General features: G+C 41.8%; 1 protein-coding gene across 1 annotated transcript in view; it reads right to left on the bottom strand.

Moving 5' to 3' along the window:
* Cdh20 (cadherin 20) overlaps positions 1-26,211 on the bottom strand; it is a 255,653-nt gene that overhangs the window by 62,422 nt on the left and 167,020 nt on the right. The window contains exon 2 of the mRNA XM_005348282.3: positions 7,248-7,638. Coding sequence (XP_005348339.1) covers positions 7,248-7,493 — 246 coding nt within the window. The 5' untranslated portion in view covers positions 7,494-7,638. The remainder of the gene's footprint in view (positions 1-7,247; positions 7,639-26,211) is intronic.

Raw genomic sequence — 26,211 nt, 5'->3', positions numbered from 1 at the left:
CTGCTCCTCCATGGTTAATACCTCCTCTGCTCCCCATGATTAATACCTCCTCTGCTCCTCATGGTTAATACCTCCTCTGCTCCTCCATGGTTAATGCCTCTGCTCCTCATGGTTAATGCCTCTGCTCCTCCTTGAGTTTCTGCCTTGACTTCCCATATTGAAGCATTGTTACTAAAAGCCTCATATAGAATAATTTTTTTCTCCTCTGATTTCTTTTTGTCAAGGTGGTTTATCATAGCAACAGAATGCAGACTAGAGTATCAGGGGAGGGGAGAAGAGCTCTACAGTGCAGCAGAAGGGCCTTTCGTGACCTGGAAGCATATCACCTGTGAAAGAGACTTGCACGGAGCTGAATTCTGAGAACTAGAATTTTGTGTCTCCAGGACCCACTTGTGAAACAAGCCCTCTACCAGTTTAATAGCAAGCAAGGAACAGGGAATGCTGGGGTATCAGATCTACAGTGACTCTGGGAAATAGCCAGGGAATCGTCCAGCAGGAGCAACAGGTAGGGCAAGAAGTTAGGGTTTCTGGTATCAAAATGTGGGAGGACCTCTTCAGGCTGGGTCTGAGAGAGAAGAGAGTACTTCTTACGTATGGTTTCAGGGACTCGGATGAGCCCTCCCCACTCAGGAAGTCCGGGAACTACTTTCTTTGACACAGAGTTGTTGTAAGTAGTGTCAGATGGGTCTGATAATGAGAGTTTGAAAAATCCTCGATGCTAGATCAGTTGATGGTTAAATAAGGGAACAAGTCTCATCTCCCTCCAGCCTCCTGCCTTCCCTATGATAGAGTGCAGTTGGGAAATGAGAAATCCCAGCTCCATCACAATGTAGAGCTTTAACAGGTGACTACGGAGGTCAGGGACACGTTAAGAAGCTTAAAGTCAACAAAGAAATACACATGGAACATTTGGGTTTGTGAGCCACAGAATCCCCATTTGGTTGTAAAAACTACATAAGAGGACATATAAAACATTCTTCTCTAGGCACATGGAAAATTGGTATTAAAACATTTTGCTTTTATTCATATTTATTCCAGTGAACACTAAGTGAACTTCAGCTACAGCACGTAAGTACATTCTGGAAGACATCTTTCCCAGAGAAATCTTCTAGAAAGATAAATGGCTATCTCATACACTAAAATATAGTCTTTAGGATCTTAGCCAGAATAGGAATGAGTGCTGGGAAGTACATGTACATGAAAAGAAATCTCAGTTGATTTAAGATTTTGGGAACAGGTGGTCTTCATACCCTTGCCAGTGAAGTTTCTACGTGCTCAGTGACATTCTGGAAAGGCACCGAGTGCTTCTAATTGCGGTTAGACAGGGGTCTTGTAATCCTTAGCCTCTACATAACTTGTGACTACAGGTCTGTGCCCAAGCAGGCCTCTCTGTACCCTGTCCTTGTGAATGTCAATATAATCTAGCTTTAACTCGACAATGCCATGTCCCTGGGAAGCCTAGAGCAGATTTTATAAGACCATGCCGAATAAAGCTGATCTTTGTTGCTATATTCCTTCCTGAAATATCAAATACTCTGGCAGGCTCTCTAAACAGACATTTTCCAGAACTTTAGGTGGCAATCTAACTGTCTCTGGTGTAAAGAGATTAAAAGATTGATGGCTTTTCTTTCTAAAGAAAGTAGAAGGGAAAGTACACAGATAAGTGAATATCTAAGTGTCTGTGTGTAGAGACACCAGTATGGGGTGAACCCAGTGTTCACCTGGGATAGGTGACTGGGGAGACTTGTCAATATGTCCTTGGTGGAACGTGTTTCCATGCTTCCCAGCCCATCAGCAAACATCAAGGAAGCAAGTCTTTAGGTTCTTGATGCTGCTGCACTTGTCTGAGTGATGCCATGGCTACATTTCAAGTCCCTGACCAGCTATTTTCAGAGCACTGGGAAAGAAACCCCATGACTGTGGGACAAGAGTAAGGGCTATGGAGAGCTGAGCTTTACTTAACACTCACGTGACCTGGCTGGTTACCAGAACCCCTTCCCCAAGCCTCGTTCCTTAGGTAACATTTGCTCACCGCCTTGTCATAAAGGTCTGTCTCATGTAACTGTGGCTGAAAGTACTAGGGAAATCCACTACAATATTGATAGCTATTTTCCTTCTGCATTATTGTTTCAGCCACTTCTTACTGGGCTTGGGAGGTGATGTAGATGAGATTGGAAAATAGCACCCCTATTTCTATCTTTTAAAAAAGGAAAGACAGCCCTAAATTGTAGGAGAATATAAATTAATCGCTAGATATTAGTATGTTATTTTCTTAAATGTATTTTAGCGATAACCACAGATTCCTACTGTTTCACAACTATCAAGGAGTTGCATGTCTTCAGAACTCTGAATAGACTGAAGAAATGTTCATGACGTAAATAGTTTTTGGGTAGACCCTGGGGAACTTGAATGGCATTTAAGAGAGGTAGCTATAGGATGTTCCTGTGAGGTCAGGAGAATGAGCACATGCCTGGCGTGAGTGTTAGGTGATGGGTGGAAGCTGGAAGATGGCCCTGCTCTCAGAAAATATGAGAGGGTCTGATGGAGATGGTGCTATTGAATGATACATTGATCCAGAAGGTTGGCATACTGGAGTAGGTGCTTTCAAGAGATGAATGTTCCCAGAGGAATCATTCCCCAGGGAGATGAGGTGGTGCCTGTGCCGTTAATCTGACCTCGGGGAACAAAGAATCACTCACAGTAGTGTAGAAGCAGAAGGAAGAAGTGAATCTAAGAGAAATTGGCCTGGAGATATCAGTATCTGCTGTGACTGATTGTGTAGAAAGAACAAAGAAGATGAAGGAAAACTTAGAGTCTGGGGAGCTTGCAGCAGCATTAGGCATGCCTTAGGAGCTGACACGTTCTCAGAATGAACTCTGTAACACCATTGTTACTACTGAGCACTCCAAAATCACAATGAGCAATCTCCTAGGTACTGTGCTAAGCACTTTATGTGCATCGGTTTAGACAATTCTTACCATATCATCAGGTGGCCATTTACCCATTCACTAAGCATCTTTTTTAGCCTCCCTTTGTGTGCCAAGTGACAATTTTAGTGCTGATTACAAAATGAGAACAATGTTCTTGTCCTCAGGGAGCTTCTAATTCAGCCAGAGGTTTCAGATACTAAACATGTAACTCAAAAATACTGCAGGCTGTGATTATTGCTGTGAAACAAGCATTGGTTAAAATTATTTGTTATTTTATATGTGAATGTGTGTGCCTTAGTGTATATATGTGCACTGTGTGCATGCAGTACCTGAGTACCTGTCAGAGCTCCTGGAGGTGGAGTTACTGGTGGCTGGAGTGATCTACTGTGGGTCCTAGGAACTGAACTTGGATCCTCTGAAAAGAACAGCAAGTGTTCTTATACACTGAGTCATTTCCCAGCCCCAGGCAGTGATAGACTCTTACACAGGTTTCTGCCTAGAAAGGGGCCAGGAAAGGTTTAGGTTCAAAATGAGCAGACATAGGAAAAAATATCCACTATGGAAGAAGCCAGGAGAAGGGCATTTTGTTGTAAGTAACCATCCAGAAAAACCTTGCAAATTGTGGGAATTGTGAAAGGCCATGTTTCTGGAACATAACCACCAGACAGAGAGTAGCATGGGCATGTAGGATCTCAGTGACAGGTGGTTGGGAAAGCTACAGGGGAATGGATGTAGAGTCTCCCTCCAATTCAATGCGAAGACATGAAATAGTCTTAAGTTGAGTGGTGGGTGGTGTAATCTGACTGCCTTTTTACAAAGGTCACATGTGGAGATATGCTGGAAGTGCAGGGAGACATGAGGAGAATGGCAGGGAACTAGGAAGTCATTTACTCCAGTGAGAGACAATGGCGGAAGTACAGGATGGACAGATGAAGGGCTTGGGATGTTTTTGACACAGTAATGACAGTGTTTTAGGTGGAGAGAATGTAGAGCATTAAGAAAAAAAAGCCATTAAGTTGTCTGTGTGTGCACATGTGTTTGTATTCGTGATGTTTATATATGCGTATGTACAAGCACATGTGTGTGAATGTGGGTATGCACATATCGTGGCGTAATGTAGTGGGGTCAGAGGAAACTTCTACTTTGTTTCAGACAAAGACTCTTCTATGTTGTTGACCACTGTGTATACTAGAACTGATGGCCCACACATCTTCAGGAAGTCTCTTTTCTCTACCTCCCATCTGGTTGTAGGGGCACTCGGAGTGCAGATTTACTTTGCTGGATTCTAGCTAAGGTCTTCACACTTACACAGCAGACACTTCAACTGCTGAGCCAGTTCTCCAGCCAGACTCCTAGGTTTTTTGTTCTACAATGGGGTCCTGGCAATGCTGAGATAAGAAAGATTGGGGAAGGGAATTTAAAAAGGTAAGAGTTTTTATGTAAAATAATGCATTTAGGCCCATGGATCATAAACATGAAGACACCAATTCTCTAGGATTTATGAATACAAGGGTTATAGAGTTGTGTTTGAAAGAGATGGAGATTTTGTATTTATTGACCTAGAAATGGTGGTTAAAACCATATGCATGAGGCTGGAGAAAGCACCAGAAGTTAAGAGCGCTTGCTGGTCTTGTAGAGTACCCAGGTTCAGTTTCTAGCACTTAAAAGACAACTCACAACTTCTTGTAACTCCAGTTCCAGGGTATCTCACGCCCTTTTCTGGTCTCTGTGAGCAGTAGACACATGCAATGTACATGAATATGTACGTGCAGGCACATACTCATCCACATACAGTAAAAACAAGTAAAGCCTGAGGGGCGTTGAACTTTGTACTTGCAACCATTTCATAGTCCCAATCCAGAGTAAGGGACCATGTTGGGGAATATTACTTTAAGGTGTGTTGGTTTTGTTTATGCTGTGGAACATTTGGTTAATGATGCGAAGATGTGCTGCTTTGTTTCTGCTGCATTTCTTTAACTCTCTAAAACGCCGGATGGTCTAACAAAGAGCTGAATGGCCAATAGCGAGGCAGGAGCAAGGAGAGGCTGGACTGGCAGACAGAGTATGAACAGAAGAAATGAGGAAGAGGAGGAGCCTCAAGAGAACAAGGAAAGGAGAATGCTAGGGGCTAGCCACTCAGCCACACCGTCAAACATGGAGTAAGAGTGAAATTAAGATATACAGAAGTAAGAAAAAGAAAAAGCCCAGAGACAAAAGGTAGATGGGTTAAATTAAGGAAAGCTGTCTAGAAACAAGCCAAGATATGCCCAGGAATTCATAAGTAAGAATAAGCCTCCATGTGTGATTTGTTTGGGAACTGAGTGGTGGGTCCCCAAAAGAACAAAGAACCAAAGCAGTAAGAACAAAGACATCACACAGCAGGATCAATTAAGGGAAAAGGCATCTTCAAAAACATTGAAATACACTTTTAAAGAGAGGAAAGCATAACACACAAGCAAGCACAGCTAGTCTTCTAGGAGACATGTATGGGCAGAGAGGGTGGGAGGAAGCAGACAGCTCACAAGTCAGGTGTCAGTTGGCACAAGGCTAGCAGTTGAACCTGAAATAAAGGAAGAAACCAGTATTGTGATGGACATTGGTATTGTGATAGTTCAGGAGGTCAGCAGAGCCCAAGGCCGTGACTGGGAGTTTTCATAAAATGAAGTCACTGAGCAAGCAATGCAGGAGTTCTTAGCAGTAATGGAAACAGTTTCATGACTGTGGTCAGGACAGGGCCTGGTACCTGGATTAAGAAGGGACCAACAGGGGTTGGAGAGATGGCTCAGCGGGTGAAAGTGCTTACCAATTTTCAGAGGACCTGAGTTTAGCTCTCATCATGTTGTTTACAACTGGCTGTAACTCCAGCTGCAGGGGATCCAAAGCTCTCTCTGAACGCAGTAGCCATTGTAGCTAGACATGCTCATGAGCACGCATGCTTGCACACACACACTCACACACACATGCATGCATGCACGCGGACACATACATACACACGCATGCATTTGCACCTATACACAATTATAAACATTAAAAAACTTAAAAAAAAACAAGCAAATGGTTGGTATATAATTGTTGAGGACTCTGGTTCACAGGGCTCCCTGGAAGCTCCTGGCAGAACTAGGCATGGAATCACATGTGATTGTCCTGAATCATATTCTTACAAGTGTTTAAGTTATCATCTGAATGAATTATTTACTTTCTAAATAATTTCTTGTCTCCCATTCTCTCTTCCTTGGTTTATTTCATTGGATGGTCAGTCTCTGGTTAACATACAAATAAGACATACAGAAGAGAAAACTAGGTTTAAAAATAAAATGATAGACAAATTAAGGGACTTTGAATATAGTTTATAAATATATTGATTGTTGCTAACTACCCCCAAAGCAGTCATACTAGAAAATTACGGAGGAAGAATATTTTATCCTTTTGTTGTTGATTTTCATTAAACTTAGGTCTCAAGCTAGACCTTTATAAACATGCACACACCGATACACATACATAAATACACACACATGATGTGGGAGTGTCATATATCAATCTGTTGATTTCATTGGATAAGCAATAAAGAAACTGCTTGGCCCTCATAGGTTAAAACATAGGTGGGAGGAGTAAACAGAACAGAAGGCTGGGAGGAAGAGGAAGTGAGCTCAGAGAGATGCCATGCTCCCATCTCCAGGGTGGATGCCAGAGCTCTGCTCTCTGAGGCACACGTGATGAAGCTCCGACCCAGGATGGACATAGGCTAGAATCACCCTGGTAAGCCACCTCATGGGCTACACTAGAAATGGACTAGTCCAAGTGCAAGAGTTAGCTGAGAAGAGGCTAGATAGAAATGGGCCAAGCAGTGTTTAAAAGAATACAGTGTCCGTGTAATTATTTCGGGGCATAAGCTAGCCAGGTGGCCGGGGTGCTGGGGATGCAGCCCCACAACTTATATTACTACATACGCACACACACACACACAGATACACATGCACACACACAGTATGAACATTTTACTCTTCCCATTGTGTTGTTCCCAGAAGGTTGCTGCCACCCCTGTTAAGGATTGTGTGGTTTTTGTAAGGTCTGAGACTCTTCCTATAAAACACAGTTGTGTTTTTTCCCCCACTGAACAGAGACATAGAAAAAGAGAGAACCCCTCTCTCCTTGTCTACCAAAGCAAAGCTGTATTTTAGCTAGTGGCCAACTCATGTCCTATTAGCATTCTGAACCTCAGTCACAGGCTAGGTGGGTCATTCATATTCAGCTTACATTAGAACCCAACTTAGGCATCAGATACCCTGAGAATTTCTCTTTCTACTGGGCACATCTTACCTTGCCGACATATAAAGGGTCAGTCCCAGTGTATTCTTCCAGCACGAAAAACTGATTCCAAACCCAGCTCCTCTTGCTTCGCAGATGTGGCTGTGGCCTGTCTGAGAAGACTGTTTCTAGTTCAGCTCCCGGCATTGAAGTGATGGAGAGAACGGTGCTTATAAGGTCCATCAGTGCCCAGAAGTACAAGGACGTGCCGAGTCCAAGCCGACTCTTTGCATTGCTCATTCTACCCGTAGTCCACATGGGCTTACAGAAGTCCACACGTCAGTAGGATGGGAAGCACTGGTATTGCGTAATTTCCAAGTGAAACAAGTCACGCCACAGGTTACTGGAAACTCATTGCTTCCCAAAGGTTTCCGTTTAAATCAATCCACCTGGAGCCGAAGTCCTGTCAAGTTAAGGGAAACACTGTCAGGGGATTCCTTCCTGGGGGCTGCTTGCCAGTTTGCCAGTAATGGCAGCAAATGTTTGGCTTTCTGCTCAATCAGGCAGCTGGTTATCCCTTAAAAAATGTTTTCTTATAAATAATATTTTGAGCATAAAAGCCCATGTATGTTACTATAATCGGCCCCAAACACTTGGATCTGAATTCTAAGACAGTAAAACTAGTATAAACTCTTCTCAGCAGTAGCTTACCTTGAGGGCTAGACTTGCTATTAACTGGCTTGAAAGATTAATAGTATGTTCTTCAAAATGTATGTAATCAGAAAACTTCCTAAACTCTTCAAAATAGCATTCGCTTCTAAAATTTGCATCCACCAACGAGCATTTCCACCAGCCCAACTGCTCTCTTAACTTATTAAACATAGAAACATTAGACTCCTTTTTCTTCTGCCGTTGGCAATCACGTTGTACCTGTCCCTGTTATTGACTATGCTATGAATCGTGGGCTTCATTTATAAGCAGCCATGGACTGCTTCTGATGTTAATCATTTTCTGAACTCATGAGAAAGACGTTCACACTCTACTGCTTCAGCTGCAAAGTGCCAATAGGGGCTGTTGACGTGACCTTTCTAGGTATGAATGGCCAGTTAATCATCATATCCTTCCTTCACAGGGGACTTTAAATGCTATCACATGCCACCATGAGAAAGCTAAGAGTTGATCTAATAGATTTCCTTTCCTGACCCAAAAGACTCATTTAGGAAAAGGAATGTTAACTTTTACCTGGCAAACACCTTTCTTCTGAGGCTATGGAGTCAGATTTAAGCAGAGACCTCACTCCCGGGCTATGACCACATCAACATTTCCTTCCCTTCCGTGACCGGGCTTGATGAGGTAGCATTGCACTCGGGTTACTCATCAGAGCAACAGAAGTGTTTTCTTTTGGGGGCTTAATATTTTCACTGCTAACTTGAAGAGCTTTTACTGTGACTTATCGCAAATGTGTACACCTGCAGGTTTCAGGTCAGTACAACTAAATGGTAAATGGTGATTCTTTTCGTGAAAGTGACTTAGAATGAACACACTGATGCTGAGTCAGGTCCCCCTTCCACCTGTCATCTTCAGAACAGGGCTTAGAGTCCTCTCTCATACTCATCACTGAGATGCACAAAAGTATTTAAAAATAACTCCCATCATTCCTACAGTGTCATTCAGTCTGTGAGAAGTCACATCAGTGAGAGCTGACGAAGAGGAAGAGTCTGAGGAATCTGCTTCTGTAGCAACAGAACAGGGTGGACTTGCAAGCTAAGTCTGCCTTATTTAGGCTGATTAGTTTGTGATATCGGTAGAAGGTGAGCTCCCAGATAGTAGGTGTTATTTCTCTTTATGGATTCAGCAACAGAAAACGAGACATTCTTTTTTTCCAGTCCCTGGCTAAAGGGAGGTATTTTAGAAGGAGGACCCTTCATATGGGAATAAACTTGATGGAAAAGATAGATGAGGCCCAGATATGCCTTCTTGGGGACATAGAAGGTGAAGTAGAGTATATCACCCCACAGAACCGGTAGCCCGATGACCATGTTTGGCAACCATAGGAAATGAATAGTCTATGCCTTATCTAGACACACAGTCACTTAGAATTTCCCCAAGAGAAGCAGATTAATTTACACAGGCCAGCATCTTATTCTTCCTTTGCTTCTGACTTGTCTATGTCAAGTTATCAAGGCAGTGATTGGAGCTCTGCTGATTGACTCCATGAGTGATTCCCTTATTTACTTTCCTTATCTGTTAAGCAGGAACAGTAATTCTTCTGTCCACTCAGCAGGACGCTCTTGAGAACATGATGGGATAATACAGGTTAATGACAAAAGTGACCTCTGGCATTTCTTGAATTACATAAACTGCCTGGGTTTTGTGTGAAAATAATGAAGACAAGCATAAGACATATTTCATGGGTACAGCTGGGGAGAAAATCCTCCAAGGGCTTGTGATACAGATCATCCCACAAATCTCTGATATGTGATAAGTACTGTTTGATAGAAGATTCTGGCTCAGTCCAATTCTATAGTAACCAGTCATGAAGTAGTTAAATAAAGATATTTATGAAGATATTTAACAAGGGGATAGTCACTAGAAAACTCTGTAGTAGTAGAGGAGTTCTAGGTTGAATTTATCAATAAAAATGTGCTTTTTGTGTGTGAACATAAGTGCACTTTGACTAATATCGTGACATATACGATTCCTCCATAGCACTCTTATTAGTGACTTTTCTATGACTCTCTTGAGGACCTTGCTTGAGATTGCATGTACATGTACACATGTGTGTAGGTATTTAAAGGTTCCTGCTATGCTCCTATTGACTAAATACCATGAACAGAGCAAGATTTGAGGAAATATTGAGGGAGTTTAGGTAATGAGCACTGTATTCTCCCATCTCTCATAAACTAGACAAATATTCTTACCAATTAAACTTTCCTGTCCTTACCTATAGATATGATCTGAAAAGTTCAAGAAAAAAATTCCAGTGGAAGTTTTGTGATGAATATTTTGTAGGCAGTACAGCTTTTATCTTCCTCCCTTGCATATTTGGCCCCTACAAATGAGTGCAGATTTTATTTTCTCTCCTTTGACTGTATATGCACAGGTGTGACTCTCCGGTATCTAGATTGTGTTGGCCCTCAGTGATTTCATGAAAGCTGCTGGTCCCTAGGCCCTCTCAGATCCAGTCATAAAGGTTTCCAATGCTTGTAAATGCCTCCCACCATGTTAGGGAACTGGGTAGTGACAGGTGATGGAAAGCACAGTTTTGTTGCTTGATGTTTTGGTCCTTCCTGGTTTCTGTCCTCCCACCAGGTCCCACAGCCGTTTACCCACAAAGAAAATCACACAGAGGTTTACATAAGTTATAAACTGATTGGCCCATTGTTCTTATCTGTGTTAGCCACATGGCTCTGAACCTTTTTCAGTGGGGCAGGTCACATCCTGCTTCTTCTGTGTCTGGACAGGACTGGGGAGCAATGGGCTTCCTCCTTCCCAGAATTCTCCTGTTTTCCTTGACCCACCTATACTTCCTGCCTGGCTACTGGCCAATAAGCATCTATTTAAAACATAATTCACAGAATACAGAATTGTTCCACACCACTTTCCCCTCTTTTTTAAAAAATAAAGGAAAATATACATAGTCCACTTTTTGGGAATGTGGGCATAGTTTTCCAGGCTACTTCTGCCTGGTTGAGGGTACTGATAATCTTATGGAGACCTAAAGAAAATTTAGAGTTATGATCAAGTCCTGTGAGGCTTGATCATCTCAGGCAGCAGTCTTGAATCTGTTCTGAATGTAGAACTTAAACATCTGGGCCAGCTGTTCCTAATGGAAATTTCTCAGATGGTCTTCCTTGATTAAGCCTGATTTTTCTTTATTCAGAATGAATCCACAGCCTCTCATTTCCTGTGGAAACAAAAGCAAAATCTCTTCTCCAAAGTAACATACCTTTTGATGTCAATTTTGAAGTCAAGGTATTTCCAAAATACCTCTCTTGGATTAATTCAGCAGCATTCATAATCAAATATCTTTTTAGCAGCTGTTGTTCCTTCCTCAGCATTCAAACAATTCAAAGACAGCATAATAACATACAGTATCCAGATTCTCTGTGTATTTTCCATCTTTATGTGGATTTACTTTAACCTCTATTTCTTTTATTTTTACTTTTACTTTTTGAGACAGGTTCTCTGTATATCTTTGGCTGTCCTGGAACTCACTCTGTAGATCAGGCTGTCCTTGAACTCACAGAGATCTACTTGCCCCTGCCTCCCAAGTGCTGAGATTAAAGGTATATGCCACCACACCTTGACACAGAGGTCTGTCTGCCTCTATCTCCCAAGTGTTGGGATTAAAGGTGTGTACCACTACACCCAACTACTCTTTCTTTCTTTTTTAAGGACTTTTACCTTTATCCTGCATATATTTTTAACACATTGTAAACCATTTAGAGGTTTTCTTCATCTCTGAATCTCTTTTTACTGTATATTTCTCTTTTTTGACCACATGAATCTTTAATTTGTAAAGCAATATGGAAAGGATTAAAGCTGTGGCTGTGATGGCTGGATCCAGCCCATTCCTTAGCTTTATGAGATCCTAGGCTCATTGTGTAAGTACTACTGAAGCCATGTTTATTTCTACAACTCTATGGTATTTCAAGGTCCCCACTAGTAAGCAAGCTGCAGCAGTGTGCTCACAAACCACATTCAAATGCTCCATTGTTGGAGAGCCTTCCTGAAAGTGTCAGAGTTTGCCCTGGCATGATGGCCCAGAAAGCTGGTATTTTAAAATGGCATGGCTTGTTGTCTGCTACAGCTGAAAACCAAAGCACATGTGGTTAGCTTTTCATCAACACCATTTAAGTGTTTTGTGCCAGGACCTCTTAAAAGAGCTGCAAGTTTTTGCAGCTAAAGCTGAGTCAGGAAGCCTTTCTTAAATAAGAGTGCTTGCCTCTAACAAGCAGAGCAGACCTGAGAAATTGCTGCTACCAAGAAGCCATCTTTACTCTATCCTTTTCTGTCTAGAATTACTTCCCAAGCTCGGTCAGGCTTTATGTAGATACAGTCATCCACACATTGGAGCCACTCTGTGAGTAGCCAGTTAAGGTGGCACACACCTTTAATCCCAATGACAGATCTCTGTGAGTTCAAGGTGTGGTAGCACACACTTTTAATCCCAGCACTTGGGAGGCAGGGGCAGGTGGATCTCTGTGAGTCAAAGACAGCCTGTGAGAAAGTTCCAGGACAGCCAAAGATACACAGAGAAACCCTGTCCCAAGGGCCAAAAATTAAAAATAAAGGAAATAGAGGTTAAAGCAAAGCCACATAAAGGTGGAAAATACACAAAGAATCTGGATACTGTATGTTATTATGCTATCTTTGAATTGTTTGAATGCTGAGGAAGGAACAACAGCTGCTAAAAAGATATTTGATTATGAATGCTGCTGAATTAATCCAAGAGAGGTATTTTGGAAATACCTTGACTTCAAAATTGACATCAAAAGGTATGTTACTTTGGAGAAGAGATTTTGCTTTTGTTTCCACAGGAAATGAGAGGCTGTGGATTCATTCTGAATAAAGAAAAATCAGGTTTGATCAAGGAAGACCATCTGAGAAATTTCCAGTAGGAACAGCTGGCCCAGATGTCTAAGTTCTATGTCCAGAACAGATTCAAGACTGCTGCCTGAGATGATTAAGCCTCACAGGACTTGATCATAACTCTAAATTTTCTTTAGGACTCCATAAGATTATCAGTGCCCCCAATCAGCATGAAGCAGCCTGGAAAACTATGCCCACATTCCCAAAAAGTGGACTATGTATATTTTCCTTTATTTTTTTAAAAAGAGGGGGAAATGGTAAGGGACAATTCTGTATTCTGTGAATTATGTTTTAAATAAATGCTTATTGGCCAGTAGCCAGGCAGGAAGTATAGGTGGGTCAATCAGACAGAAGTATAGGCAGGTTGATGAGAACTGGAGTATTCTGGGAAGGAGGAAGCTCATTCCTACCCAGTCCTGCCCAGACACATAAGAAGGAAGATTTGTTCTGCCTCACTGAAAAAGGTACCAAGCCATGTGGCTAGTATATACTAGAATAATGGGCTAATATAAACTGTAGGCGTTAATAAGAAGCCTGAGCTAATGGGCCAATCCATTTATAACTTATGGAGACCTCTGTGAGATTTTCATTGGGGCTAAACAGCTATAGGACCTGGTGGGAGGACAGAAACCCCCAACAAGCAGGCCCTCATGTTATACAGTTGTAACGTCGTAAATGAATTTAGACAGATTGTGATAATATATACAGCTTTAATGGGGAAATAGACTTACAGGATCACAGGTTCCCACCACGAACAAGGAAGCAGAGAGAGCGCACAGGCTCCCGCTTGCCCGATTTATAAGTAAACATTCGCCCGAGGCGAACACGCCCCCTAAGGGGCTGGGCTTATCCCTACATACAGTTTCTGCTTCTTTAGGGTGAAACACATGAGAAACACTCCCTGCCTACATTTCCAGAAAGAGAAAACCAGGGTGTACAATAGTAATACTTGTTCTTACCACAATTAGAGTTGTTTTCTACAAAAGAGGGGAAAATAAGTCATATTAGAGTTATTAACGATTTTGCAATTATAGATGATATGATCTCACATTTATATTTTTCCTACAGATATGAATAGATTGCTGGTTTGAGGTTAATTACTGTTCTTGTAAATGAAGATGCTGCCATGAATATCTGTATACAGAAGTCTGCTTTTAGGAGAATACCCATGCCATGGAAAGACTACATTAGTGGAAACTGACTTACTTCTGTGTTAAATGACTCTTTAGAAAGTTCCCCACCCCCTGTTCATCTGAAAGAAAGAAAGCAGCTTGGTAATGAACACAGTAGGAGGAAATTAAAGTTGTGCTCAAAGCGTGTTCTCAGTGAATTGTTTATTTCTTTACTTAAATTCGTTGTGATATTTAAAATGTAGATGGGAGGGTGGTTACTGCTTTCTCCTTGAAATGAACTGGGCTTTAATGATCTTCCTCTGATTTCTCTCCTCATTATTCCAGTCTTCCTGAGCTTTTCATGGAGATGGGAGAACTGCTCAGAAAACCTCAAATGAGTCTCTGCAGCAGAAGTTGATGCTAGAGACTCCCTGTAGGAAGGGAGGGTGTTCGGTGCACTGATTTAGTGAAGTAGTTAAGCATGTGTTGACAGTAGTATCTGCTAACACATCTGAAATGCTTATCTCTTTAGTAAACTTCAAAAAATTCACGTAAACTTCAGGGAATTGACTTGGATCCACCTCTTGCAGGTCCAATGGATTCCAGAGAAATATCCCCAAGTTTTTCTACCAGTGTATCCTTGAAGGTGGGATCCCTCTCCTCTGGTTCTGGGGCTCTCCTCCTCAAACTACTAAGACTGTAGGTCTTGGAAGTTTCAAATATATACCCAAGATAAAAAAATGTCCTCTAAACTCCGTAGTTTTACTTCTGTCCCTAATATATATCTGTTCCAGGAGATTTCTAATGAACTGGAGATTGCAAGCTGCTCCAGATTCACCAGCCATAGTCCCTCTGTTGGGATTTCCAATCAGCTTGAGCTTTTGCATCCCAGAGGGCTCCAAATCAGCTACCCCCAGGTGGCCCAGCCTTAAACTGTTCCAACTTGCCTTGCCCTTCCTTACCCCATATAGTCTTACAAGGCCTGGAGATCTAGTGAAACAGCTTCCTCTTCTTGCCCTGACCAGCATTCCAGCTTTCTTGGGTCCCTAAGAACAATGCCCCAATGTCAGTCAGAAGTAGTTATAGGAAAGGTTGCATCTTCTGTTCTCATTTATTTTTTTATTTTTATATTATTATTACAAATTTTCACCTCTTCCCCTCCTCCCATTTCCCTCTCCCTTTTCCCCATTCTCCCTCCTCCTCCCTCTCCAGTCCAAAGAACAGTCAGTGTTCCCTGCCCTATGGGAAGTCCAAGGTCCTCCCCACTCCATCCAGGTCTAGGAAGGTGAGGATCCAAACAGACTAGGTCCCCACAAAGCCAGTACATGCAGTAGGATCAAAACCCAGTGCCATTGTCCTTGGTTTCTTATTTATTATCAACAAAAAGTATCAAACCCAGTACAAATGGCTAAAGGAGGTACCTATAAACATTTAAAAATGGCCCCTATCACCAGGTTCTCTCAGCATCCCCCAGTTCCTATATGTTATAGGGTATGGCTGGCATACCCTCATCTTAAACGTGCCTACCTGAGAGGCAGGGCTGCTCTCCCTCTGTTTCCCTTCCCTGTATAATCCAGCCATTTTCATTTACTTTTTATTCTCCTGGCTCTTTCCCTCTCTAATCTCCTTCCTCTCTTCATTTGGCCTGACTCACGGTCATTGTTCACTCTGGACTCTCCCAGGTGTCCCTGTCTCTGGCTATGCTCTCCCTTTTATATGCAGTAAATCTTCTCCTCCACCATATCTAGGAGCAGGCATCTTCCTTTATTATCATTATTTATTCAGTATCACTGTTTTCATGTTTCTGTACTTCTTCAGCAGTCACTTTGATTCTTATTATGAGCTTCAAAAATGTACTTCAAAGAAAGCAAGGAAAGAGAAACTTCATGGAGATCTTAGAGATCACAATGAAACATGACAGTATACCATAAGGTGCCTCACAATAAATCAGGTTGTAGCTCAGCATCCCACACTGTTCCATGTCTCAATCAAGGGTCTCTTGAGAGGCTTAAGAGTCAAACTCCTTCAGTATAAACTAAGGACTTGCAGAGAATGACATGTGTGGTTCCAGGGAAAGATATAATAAAACGCTCATACAGTGACATTCTATTTAACTGTCCACTCCTTTCAAATAATCGCTCCTTGGGAATTCCATGGTCACTTTGTCAGTCATGTTTGGGCATTCCTGAATCTGTCTGCCGCCTTAGGAATGCATTGCAGAGGGGTGCATGGCACGATTCTGAATGCTGGAAAGAGAGAGTCGTCTGAGTAGAAGTCATTTCATCACTTGCAGAGGGTTCACCTATGCCTATCTCTCCCAGTAGTCATCAGGTAAGAAAGAACCCCAGTCTTCAGGACAAGAAACTCACCAACCCACCCAAAGTCCTCTGCTGCCGAGGCCCTCAACCCCATGTTTGTTAAGAATAGGATCTTTCCTCATACAATATACCCTGATTACAGCTTCCTCCCACTCCACTCCTCCCATTCCAATCCTCTCTCTTTCTGTCTTTCCTTAGAAAAGAGCAGGCTTCTAAGAGATAACAACAAAACATAACAAAATAGAATGTAATAAGATAAAACAAAACCCATCAGATCACAGTTAGACAAGGAAACCCAACAGAAGGAAGGGAGCCGGTAGAGAAGGCACAAGAATCAGAAATCCACTTATTCACACACTCAGGAGTCCCACAATAATACTAAACTGGAAGCTATAATGTGTGTGTGTGTGTGTGTGTGTGTGTGTATGTGTGTGCATGTGCGTGTATGTGTGCGTGTGTGCATATGCAGAGGACCTGGTACAGACCTGTGCTTGAAGCTTCAGTCTCTGAGTTCATATGAGGTTTCCTCAGTTAGCTTAGAGGGTTGGCCCTCAATTCTTAATGGATCCAGAACATCCCAGGTAAAGATTTTTAGTTCTATTATTACCCCCCCTCCAGAGTCCTTACCTGCCCCACAGCACCTCATTTTCTCCAATTAATGTTTCTAAGATGGGCTCTGTCTTAAAACCACTGTGCAAACATTTCATGTGCTCTTTTACCCTTCAAGGAAGCAGTTAGTAAACTGATGGTGTATACAGAACTGAGAGATTGTGGCATTTGAAACAGGAACAGAAGAAGAAACAAGAGGACACCCAATTTCCCCAGGGATTTCTCAGGGTGAGTAGGCAGCACCCTTGCTTCCTCTAATTTTAGTTTGTATTATATCATTTCTCCTGGTGTTGGTTCAGACTGTCGTCTGCTCTCCTCTTCTCTAGCTCCTTGCACTCTCCATCTTCCCTATAGAAAAGCTAGTGTATGCACACGGAACTGTGACCTTCACACACAGACCTGTGGGCTAGATGTTGTAGTTAAAAAGCAGAAGAGAACCTAACTGAAGGTTAGGACTGTGCTCCAAATTAATGAAAATGGTTCCATAGGTTCTCAGGAACTGGCACTATCAGGAGGTGTGACCTTGTTGGAGCAGGTGTGACCTTGTTGGAATAGGTGTGGCATTGTTGGAGTGGGTGTGGCATTGTTAGAGTGGGTGTAGCATTGTAGGGTAGGTATGGCATTGTTGGAGGAGGCATGTCATTGGGGGTGGGTTTTGAGATCACAGAAACTCAAGTCAGCCCTAGTATGTCTCTTCCGCAAATCAAGGTGTAGAACTCTCCTTCTCCAGCACCTTTATGCCTTTATACCACCATAATTCCCACATAATGATAATGGACTAAACCTCTGAACTGTAAAGCAGCCCCAATTAAATGTTTTATTTTTTAAGAGTTTCTGTGGTCATGGCATCTTTTCACAACAATAGAATGTTGTGTAATATTTGTACACTATGCAAAACCGTATTGCTGTGATTGGTGTACTAAAAAGTTGAAAATTAATATCTAGGCAGGAGGTATAGATGGGACTTCTGGGCAAAGAGAGGATGCTGGGAAGAAATTAGAGTCACCAGTCAGACAGAGAGGAAACAGGAAGTACAAGATGGAAGAGAGATAATGCCATATGATAGAAGATAGATTAATATAAATAAATTAATTTAAGTTATAAAAGCTAGTTAGGAACAAGTCTAAGCTACAGGTTGAGCTTTCATAATTAATGATAAGTCTCCGTGTGATTTTTCTGTGGGCTGGTGGCCAAGAGGAATCTATGTGTATATAGAAACCTCCACTAAAGCAAAGGTTGATACCAGGGACTGGGATATTGCTGTGAAAGGCCTGACCATGTTTTTGTTCGAGGACTGTGAAGTTTGGGGTTTTGGATTAGAAAAGCAGTTAAATGCTTTCAGGGTGGTTTAGTTGACCATCCTAGTAGGAGCATTGAACTGGCTCAAGAGACTTCAGAGGAGAAGAATATTTGTATGTGGCCTGGAGATGATTCTTTTTTGTCTTCCTTTTGTCTCTTTTGTCAGACTTTTGTCTGAAAAGTCTGCCTGAGCATAAACTGAAGAGTTTTGGGTTAATGACATTGGCAGAGAGAATTTCAAAACAGCCTAGTATACACTCTGTTGTGTGGTTACTAGTGTTCTTTATTACGAAGATCTATAATGAAAAGGAGCAAACTGAACAATGAAAACCACAAAACATACAGTTCAAGGAGAGAAGGTGCACCAAGAAGTGGAATGGGGGCAGACTGAAGAAAAGCCTGACCTTAGGTGGAATACAGCGAGTGGTGACCCAGGCCAAGTCCCCACCCAGCTGAACTTCCAATTTGTGAAAAAGATTGAAAGCAAAGCTTAGGGCTGGGTGTGGTGGGTACATCTTTAATTTTAGCTGTCCAATGGCAGAGTCAGGCCAGTCTCTGAGGTCATCCTGTCCACAGAGCAAGTTTCAGGACAGCCAAGCTCAGGCAGTGAAGGAAACTATGGAAAACAGAAATCTGGTGAAGATCTAATTGAACAAGGGGGCCATGTTTCAGCCCCAGCAAAGAGCAGAATTTGGCAGCTTCAGCTTTGTGGTTCTGGCTTTAGAGTCAAGGACAGAAGAAAACAGTTATGGAACCGTCCCCTACAACTAGAAAAGTGGCTGGAGTCAGGCATGTGTCAAGGGTGTCCCTACATGGAGGCCCAAAGAGGACACTGGGTGAACGGTGATGGTGAACCCTGGATTGTGTTGGGGATTCCAGAGCCATGGGCAGCCCAAGAGAAAGGAGAGTGCCGCAGTCAACAAAGCTGAAAGGAGAGGGCATCTGAAAAGTGCTGTGGAGTCAGATGGAGATGCAGAGTTTGGAGTTTGCCCAGCTGGTTTTCAGTCTTGCTTTGGTCCAGTATTTCCTGGCTATGTTCTCTCTCCATGCCTTTGGAATGGTAATATATATCCCCTGCCATTGTATGTAAGAAGTATATGATCTGCTTTCTGATTTTATGGGGGATTATAGTTAAGAGATTACATGAGTCTCAGACTTTGAACTTTGGATTTGTAAACCATGCTAACACTATTATAGACTATGGAGACTTTTGAAGTTAGACTAAATGCATTTGCATTATTATATAGCGATAATATGTATGTATATGTATAAATATATACATACATACATATATATATATATAGTAGAATGTGGTAACTTGAACTAAAATGGCCTCCATAGGCTCACAGGCTACTGGGAGGTGTGGCCTTTTTGGAGTAGGTGTGGCCTTTTTGGAGTAGGTGTGGCATTGACTTTGAGGTATCTAAAGTTCAAGTCAGCCCTAGCGTGTCTCAGTCTTTTTCTATTGTCTGAAGATCAATAAATATGACGCCAAGATCCTTCTCCCGCGTCACGTCTGCCATGCTTTACACTATGATGGTCATGGACTGAACCTCTGAACTGGAAGGCAGCCCTAATTAGATGCTTTCCTTTCTAACAGCTGCTGTGGTCGATGACATGTCTTCACAGCAGCAAAACCCCAAAGAAGGCAGGGTGAGTGTGTCTGGGTGAATTTGTGTGGGGTGGGATGGGGTGTGGGGGTTGTAGGAATAGAGAAACAAAAGAGCAGCAAGCTTAATTATGTAATTAAGAACTGGATTTGAAAGCTGTAGCTGGCCCCATCATGAAAACGCACTGACGTCCTAGCTCCCCTCCCTTGGTCGGGATTAATGGCATTCCCACTTTAAGAATCCCGCTGCTAGCATTCATCCCCAAGCCTTCTCAGCTTTGCATCTACATTAGAAACAGTTCTGCAGGACACCCTCTTCCCTCTCAGTGCCTCTAAGGCCAACACATCCCACTGGTCCTTCCACACAGCAGGTAGTAAGTGCTTTAATCCTCTTGGAGGCAAGAAGTTTTTGACCTACTTTTTCCTTCCTTCATTTTCACTTTTAATCAAGCTAATGAAACTGCAGCCCAGTCCATAGGCAATTTCTCTGACGGCAGTCAGACAAGAATGATCACTTTTGATTTCTGTGGCTTGTCCCACATCCTCACTAATGTCTCATCTTATTAAACATTTATAATTGTGTTAATTTCATGAGTGTTTATTAAAAACATGTACTTAAAATACAATTATTTGATTAAAGTTCTTTGAGAAGGAGTTGAGGACAGTTGTGATGGCATACACCAGTAATTCCAGCACTCCCAGAGGCAGAGGTAGGAGAACTGTCACAGGTTTGTCACCAGCCTGGTCTACACAGTGAGTTCAGGGCTGTGTGTTGACAAAATCTGAAATAAAAGAAAATAAAAAAGCGAAGAAAGAAATGGTAAGCTACCGACCTACAATTTCCCTCTGCTCTTTGCCTTTGAGTCCCTCAGTGAACCACTCATCTCTGGTGACTCCAGCCTCTGCCAAGTGGACAGTTACCTCAGTGAACCACTCATCTCTGGTGACTCTAGCCTCTGCCAAGTGGACAGGTAAAGCGAATTAGGAGGGACCATAACCACTGTTCTGTAGGGCAAAGAACTTGGAGCACAGATAAATTTGTTATCTAAATGAAGTTTGTTTGTTTGAGATAGAGTCTCCCTGTAAACCCAGAGCATGTCTGACCTGATACTCCTGGAGGATCCTAAGAATCTTGAGTGCTGGAGTCCAGTCCAGTACCACCACAGCTAACCTAAGATTAAGAAGCAAGACTTTCTATCAAATACATTTACCTGGAGCATGAGAGGCTAGCCAGAAAAAAAAAAATCATGACTTAGTATTTGTATAATTTTGATTTTGAGCAATGACCTAAAGTCTTTGTGTAATGGCATTTCGTTTGTAATTTAATAAATAAAGCCTGCCTGAAGTTCAGAGAGTAAAACAGCCCCACTGGTCAGCCTTACAGACCAGGCAGTGGTAACACACATCTTTAATCCCAGTAGCCTTGTTGCCATAGAAACTGGACAGTGCATGCCTTTAATTTCAGTGGTGCACGCCTTTAATCCCAGTCCTAGAGAGAGGATTATAAGACTTATAAGACATAAGATGGGAGGAGACAGCTCTCAGACACAGTCCCATTCTGAGAATGCTGAGAAAGGATCACCATTTCGAGATAAGAGCCAGTGGCTTGGCTGCTTTGCTTTTCTTCAGGTTGAGCCTCAATTTCTGACCCTGAGATTTTATTAATCATGCTTCATCCTTGAGTCTGACTTTGTCATGTACAGATGCTATAGTCGTAAACTATCCTAGAAGACCTTTAAACTAAGAAGGTGTGACATTGCTACCATAGTGTCTGATAGATGGGTAAGCTTGTGCCTGAAAACCAGAAGTGCTCAATAGATGATTTTTGGCTTTGTCTCCTTTAAGAAGTTTACAGTGTAGGGGGAGGAATAGTAGGAATGAGCCCTGACATAGTAGCGTTATTAGTAGCAATGACAGTGGTGCAGCCATCTGCAGCAGGATGAACTCCAGGTGGTGTCTGGAGTGTTCATTCTCTGCCAGGCTGTGGTATAGCATTCACATTCATCTTGTCATTTAATTTTTCAAGAATTATGTGGATAGATTTTTATTTTCCTACTCTGCAAGGAAATCAAGAGTGGTGTGCAGGAGTCAGTTTTACAGACATGCAAATGGTCACTGCTGGTGGCCACAGCTAGAAAGAGGCCAAGCTGGGATTTTTCTTCAGGAGTTGTTCCCAGCATTCTCAGCCTCAAGTACTGCATCACAGATCTGACTGTGACAAGGGCCACAGGTCCTTACTTGGCCTGTCAGGAGAGGGAGATGAAATTTTTGTGAGAAACAGAAGGTTTAGGGAAACTTATGGCTGGCCCTTGAAGGACAGAGGTGGACATTTCAGCTTCAGAAAATGCTGACCCAGAGGTGGTGTTTAAAGTGTCAGGAGCCTGCTTGGGAGAATAGTATAATTTCTTAGAGAACAGAGCCCATTTCAGGGAGTAATGAGCACTGGGGAGATGGCTCTGCAGGTTAAGCACTTGCCACGCAATCCTGAGGTGTTCAGATCCTCAGTATCCACATGAATGCTGGGCGGCCATGGCGGCCTGTAACCCTAGTGCCTAGGAGGTGAAGGCAGGGTTCCTGCAGCAGGCTGCTAGAGAGACTAGCTGAATCAGTGAGTTCGGGTTCCATGAGACATCTGCCTCAGTAAAGTGGAGAGCAATCGAGGAAGACATCTGACATCGACCTCTGGCCTCCATACAAACCCACACATGTACACAAGAATGCGCATACACATTTGTGTGTACACCACAAATAATAATGTAATAATAATAATAGTGTAATAAGGCACGCCACAGGAAATCAGGACAAGTCAGTACTGCTGGGAAAGCTTTGATGTGTTTCCAAAGTATGGATCTGTTCATGGTGCCCTAGCCAAGGCTCTGACACGCCAGAACTGCAGCGAGCAAAGACTGCTGGCAAGGAAGGCCGGGAGAAACTGGGAAGGCATGGTTAGACAAAGGGCCTGCGAAGGAAGAGCAGGTTAGATATTGGGAGACACAGGCTCTCCAGGTCTTTTCCAGTGTCAGAGAAGAGGCCCATGACTCTTTGCTAGGCTGTGGCAGGAAGTGGGGCGGAGACATTCATTAGAGATAATAAATTTGGATTTAGACTTTAGGATAAAAGATTCATCATTCCTTGCCTGATTATTTTAAGAGGCAAGAATTTTCCTTCTCTTTCTAGTCCAAAACTTCAAAGCAGCTTTGGGCATAAAGAATGTGAGCCCTTCCCTCTTAGAGAACATCTTGCCTCTTGCGGGGCTCGAGCCTTGACCCAGCTCCCCACAGCTCGGGCTGTGTGTGTGACAAGTGGCTTCCCTGTGACTGCTTTGCCGAAACTTCAGCTTCACCTTAGCCAGCAACTTTGGACTTGTTTCTATTCAATGCTGTTTCTTCTAAACATTTTCTCTCATCCTGGAACAGTGAGTATTTAGTACTTCTTTTTCTAGTGTGCAAGAAATGACACAGATACAATTGTTGATCTCTCCAAGAAGAAAAACAATGGCCTACTCCCTTAAAAAAAAATAGAACAAAGCCCGGAGAAGTGGCTCAGTGGCTAACGTTGCTTGTTGCTAAGCCTGGCGACTTGAGCAAGATAACCCTGGGCTGGGAATGCTGTAAGAGAGCAGACTCCCATGTTTTACAGACTCCCCTCTGACTTCTACTTGTGAACTGTGGCAGGCATATGTGTACCCACACTTGAAAGTGCCCCCCCATACACACCCACACACGTGCACATCATAAACGTTTTTAAAAAATTTAAAAGTAAATAAAAACAGATCTTTAATTGGTATTAATTATTTTCTTGTTAAAGTTCAGTAAAAATTTCCACTTTATGCTTTTAGAAAAAGATTCTTGTAGAGCACAATATATATTCTAGAATCTTAAGACTAGGTATAGCCCGGCCACTCCAAGTAAGAGCTGGACAGTTTCTTTAATGTTATAAGCCTAGATGCAAGGTAATGTCCTGTAAAATGTTGTAGCAGGTTATCATGACCTAATCTTATAGATTACCATTATCATTTTAAGATTAATTCTTCCAATGTTCCCTCTCTGGTATCTTCTTAAAGCTCTTTGTATAGTTCCTCTCACAGCTTTGTTCAGTATTATAATCACTTATATATTTTATATTCATATTACATGATCTTGGAGACATAGGTAATATCCTGTATTCATGTACCATTGACAAGGCAATAATGGACATAAACAAAATACTTAGTACCAATGAATTTTTCAACTGTAAAAATGTATTTACAGTTGAATATTATTTCTGCCTTAATGTTTCTAATCCAATCAACTTTGCATTTTCCATGTTCAATTTTAATATTTATTATGTATTTACATTTATCTTGTAGTGCCGGTATTAGAACCCAGGACCTTGCACTTGCTAGGCAAAATGCTCTATTACTGAGCTACTTGCCCAGCCTTTTCATACCAGTTCTTACCAGGACACCTTAGTGAACATCTTAAGGGAACCAAGGCCATGTAACAATAGCACACAGCAAGAAAATATGGGGAGCTTTCACAAGTGAGGTCCTTCTGAGCAGAAATGTGTATGCCCTTCAGTGTGAGAAGTGCTTTGGAAAGGCAGTATCTCATGAAGGTCAAAGACCTTTGCAGAAATGCTTCAGAATCCCATGTGGGAACTGGGATTGAAAAAATTATAGCAGTCTAAGATTATGTGATATTTATTGATAGTGTAGTTATGACTTAACACCAAGTTATCCCTGGAGATTGAGATTCATGTGGGTAGTATGATATGAGTTTATTTAAGTGACTTATTAAATAAGCATAATAAGCACCGAAGAACTGAATAGTTAAAAAGGAGGTTCTATCGAAACCTAATTATTTTAAAATAATTTATGTCTTAATACTTAGTTCATAATAAATCTTACATCAATTTTACATAGCTTTTAATGACTTGATTTCTTCAGAAACTTGTAACTATTATGGTCATTGTATTCCTTACATTTTTTTAAATTTTATTTTAAATATTAACTGTCTGCATGTGTGTGTGAGGGAGTGAGTGCACATGTGAATATTTCCATACGTGTATACCCTAGTACATGCATGGAGGTCAAAGAAAAGCATAGAGGAATCATTTTTCCTCTCCTACCTCGTGAGTCCTGGAGACTGAACTCAGGCCATGAGGCTTGGCAGCCAGCACCTTTGCGCACTGAGTCACCTCAGTGCTCCTGCGGAGTCTCTCAGCTGTGACTTTGCAAGTTCGGTGATGTAGATATGCCTTTCAGAACCATACCCTTCTTAACTAGAACTTCTCAAATTTCTTCAAGACCTGCAATAACATTGTTCTGTTTTCCTATTTTTAAAAACTCTCTCTTTCTTTATGGGTATTTCCGTGTTTAAGTCCTACCTTAATCTATATGCGAAGAAAGACACCTTAACCTGTCTGGTTAGGTATAGCTAATAAAAGTTAGCAAGCAGTCAGTTGATAGCCACTAATTATCTGTTCCTCATGTACTGAATAGTCAAATGTGAGAAGGTACACTTGTAGGTCAGTAGAGTTTACAAACAACACAACGCAACTGAACAAAACCCCAGCACGAGAAGGTGCAGGTGAAGTGAATACTAAGATGTAGGAGAATATTGTTTTTTAATAGTAGGTTGGGTAACTCACATTACCAAAATTAGTAAAAAATAATTAAATGATTATTAGAATTCAATTGTATATCTAAAAATTATGTAGCAGGTATGAGAAAACAAGTACATGTTGTTCCTCACCTATAAAGGGTCCTTATGTTTGGTGTTGAAGTGCTGGTCACTAGAACAGAAAGCAGCCAAGTGACAGTCAGAAATGCATAGACAGAATGGGTTGACCAATGAATCTGGTATGAAATGCTCTTGATTTTCACAAATACTGAACGTTGAAGTAGCGAAGTAAAATATTAACCGATTAAGCTGGCAAATACTAAAAAATAACGCTAACTAGTATTGTTGAGTATATACATGTATGTTACTCATATCCCTCACACTGGAATGCAGTTTGAACTTTACAGATAATCTTGCATTTCGTATCATGGCTTTTGAATGACTATGTACTTGATTCTAAGGAATTTCTTATGATACCTATATTATTTAGATCTATATTTATTTTAGGCTACTTATTATAGTACAAAATAAAAACAGCAAGATATACAACAAAGATGATTAAAATTTTTTGATGGGCTATTTGATCCTTAAAGAGAGGTTAAAATAGTATTGAAGCTGTTTTGAAAAGCATCGTCTTCATCAGCTTCTTAGCATACTCTTGTGATAATCTTCAGTGTGTGGGGGGGCAGAAAAGACAGCCACTTCATAGTTCTGTGAGCGACTAGGAAACTGCTCTGTAGAAATACTTTATATTGAAATAGTACAATGTATCTTTACGTTAGTATTAACTGGTCCAAGACTAACAGCGAGCACTGCCTCAGTGCCTAGTTACAGTCAGAGAAGGTAATCACTGAACCCAGTGTCCTGCACTGCCTAGAAGGTAATCACTGT

Source organism: Microtus ochrogaster, chromosome 6 (genome assembly GCF_000317375.1).
Source record: "Microtus ochrogaster isolate Prairie Vole_2 chromosome 6, MicOch1.0, whole genome shotgun sequence".
NCBI lineage: Eukaryota > Metazoa > Chordata > Mammalia > Rodentia > Cricetidae > Microtus > Microtus ochrogaster.
Note: the sequence above shows the minus strand (reverse complement) of the source record. Positions and strands in the feature narration are given on the sequence as shown.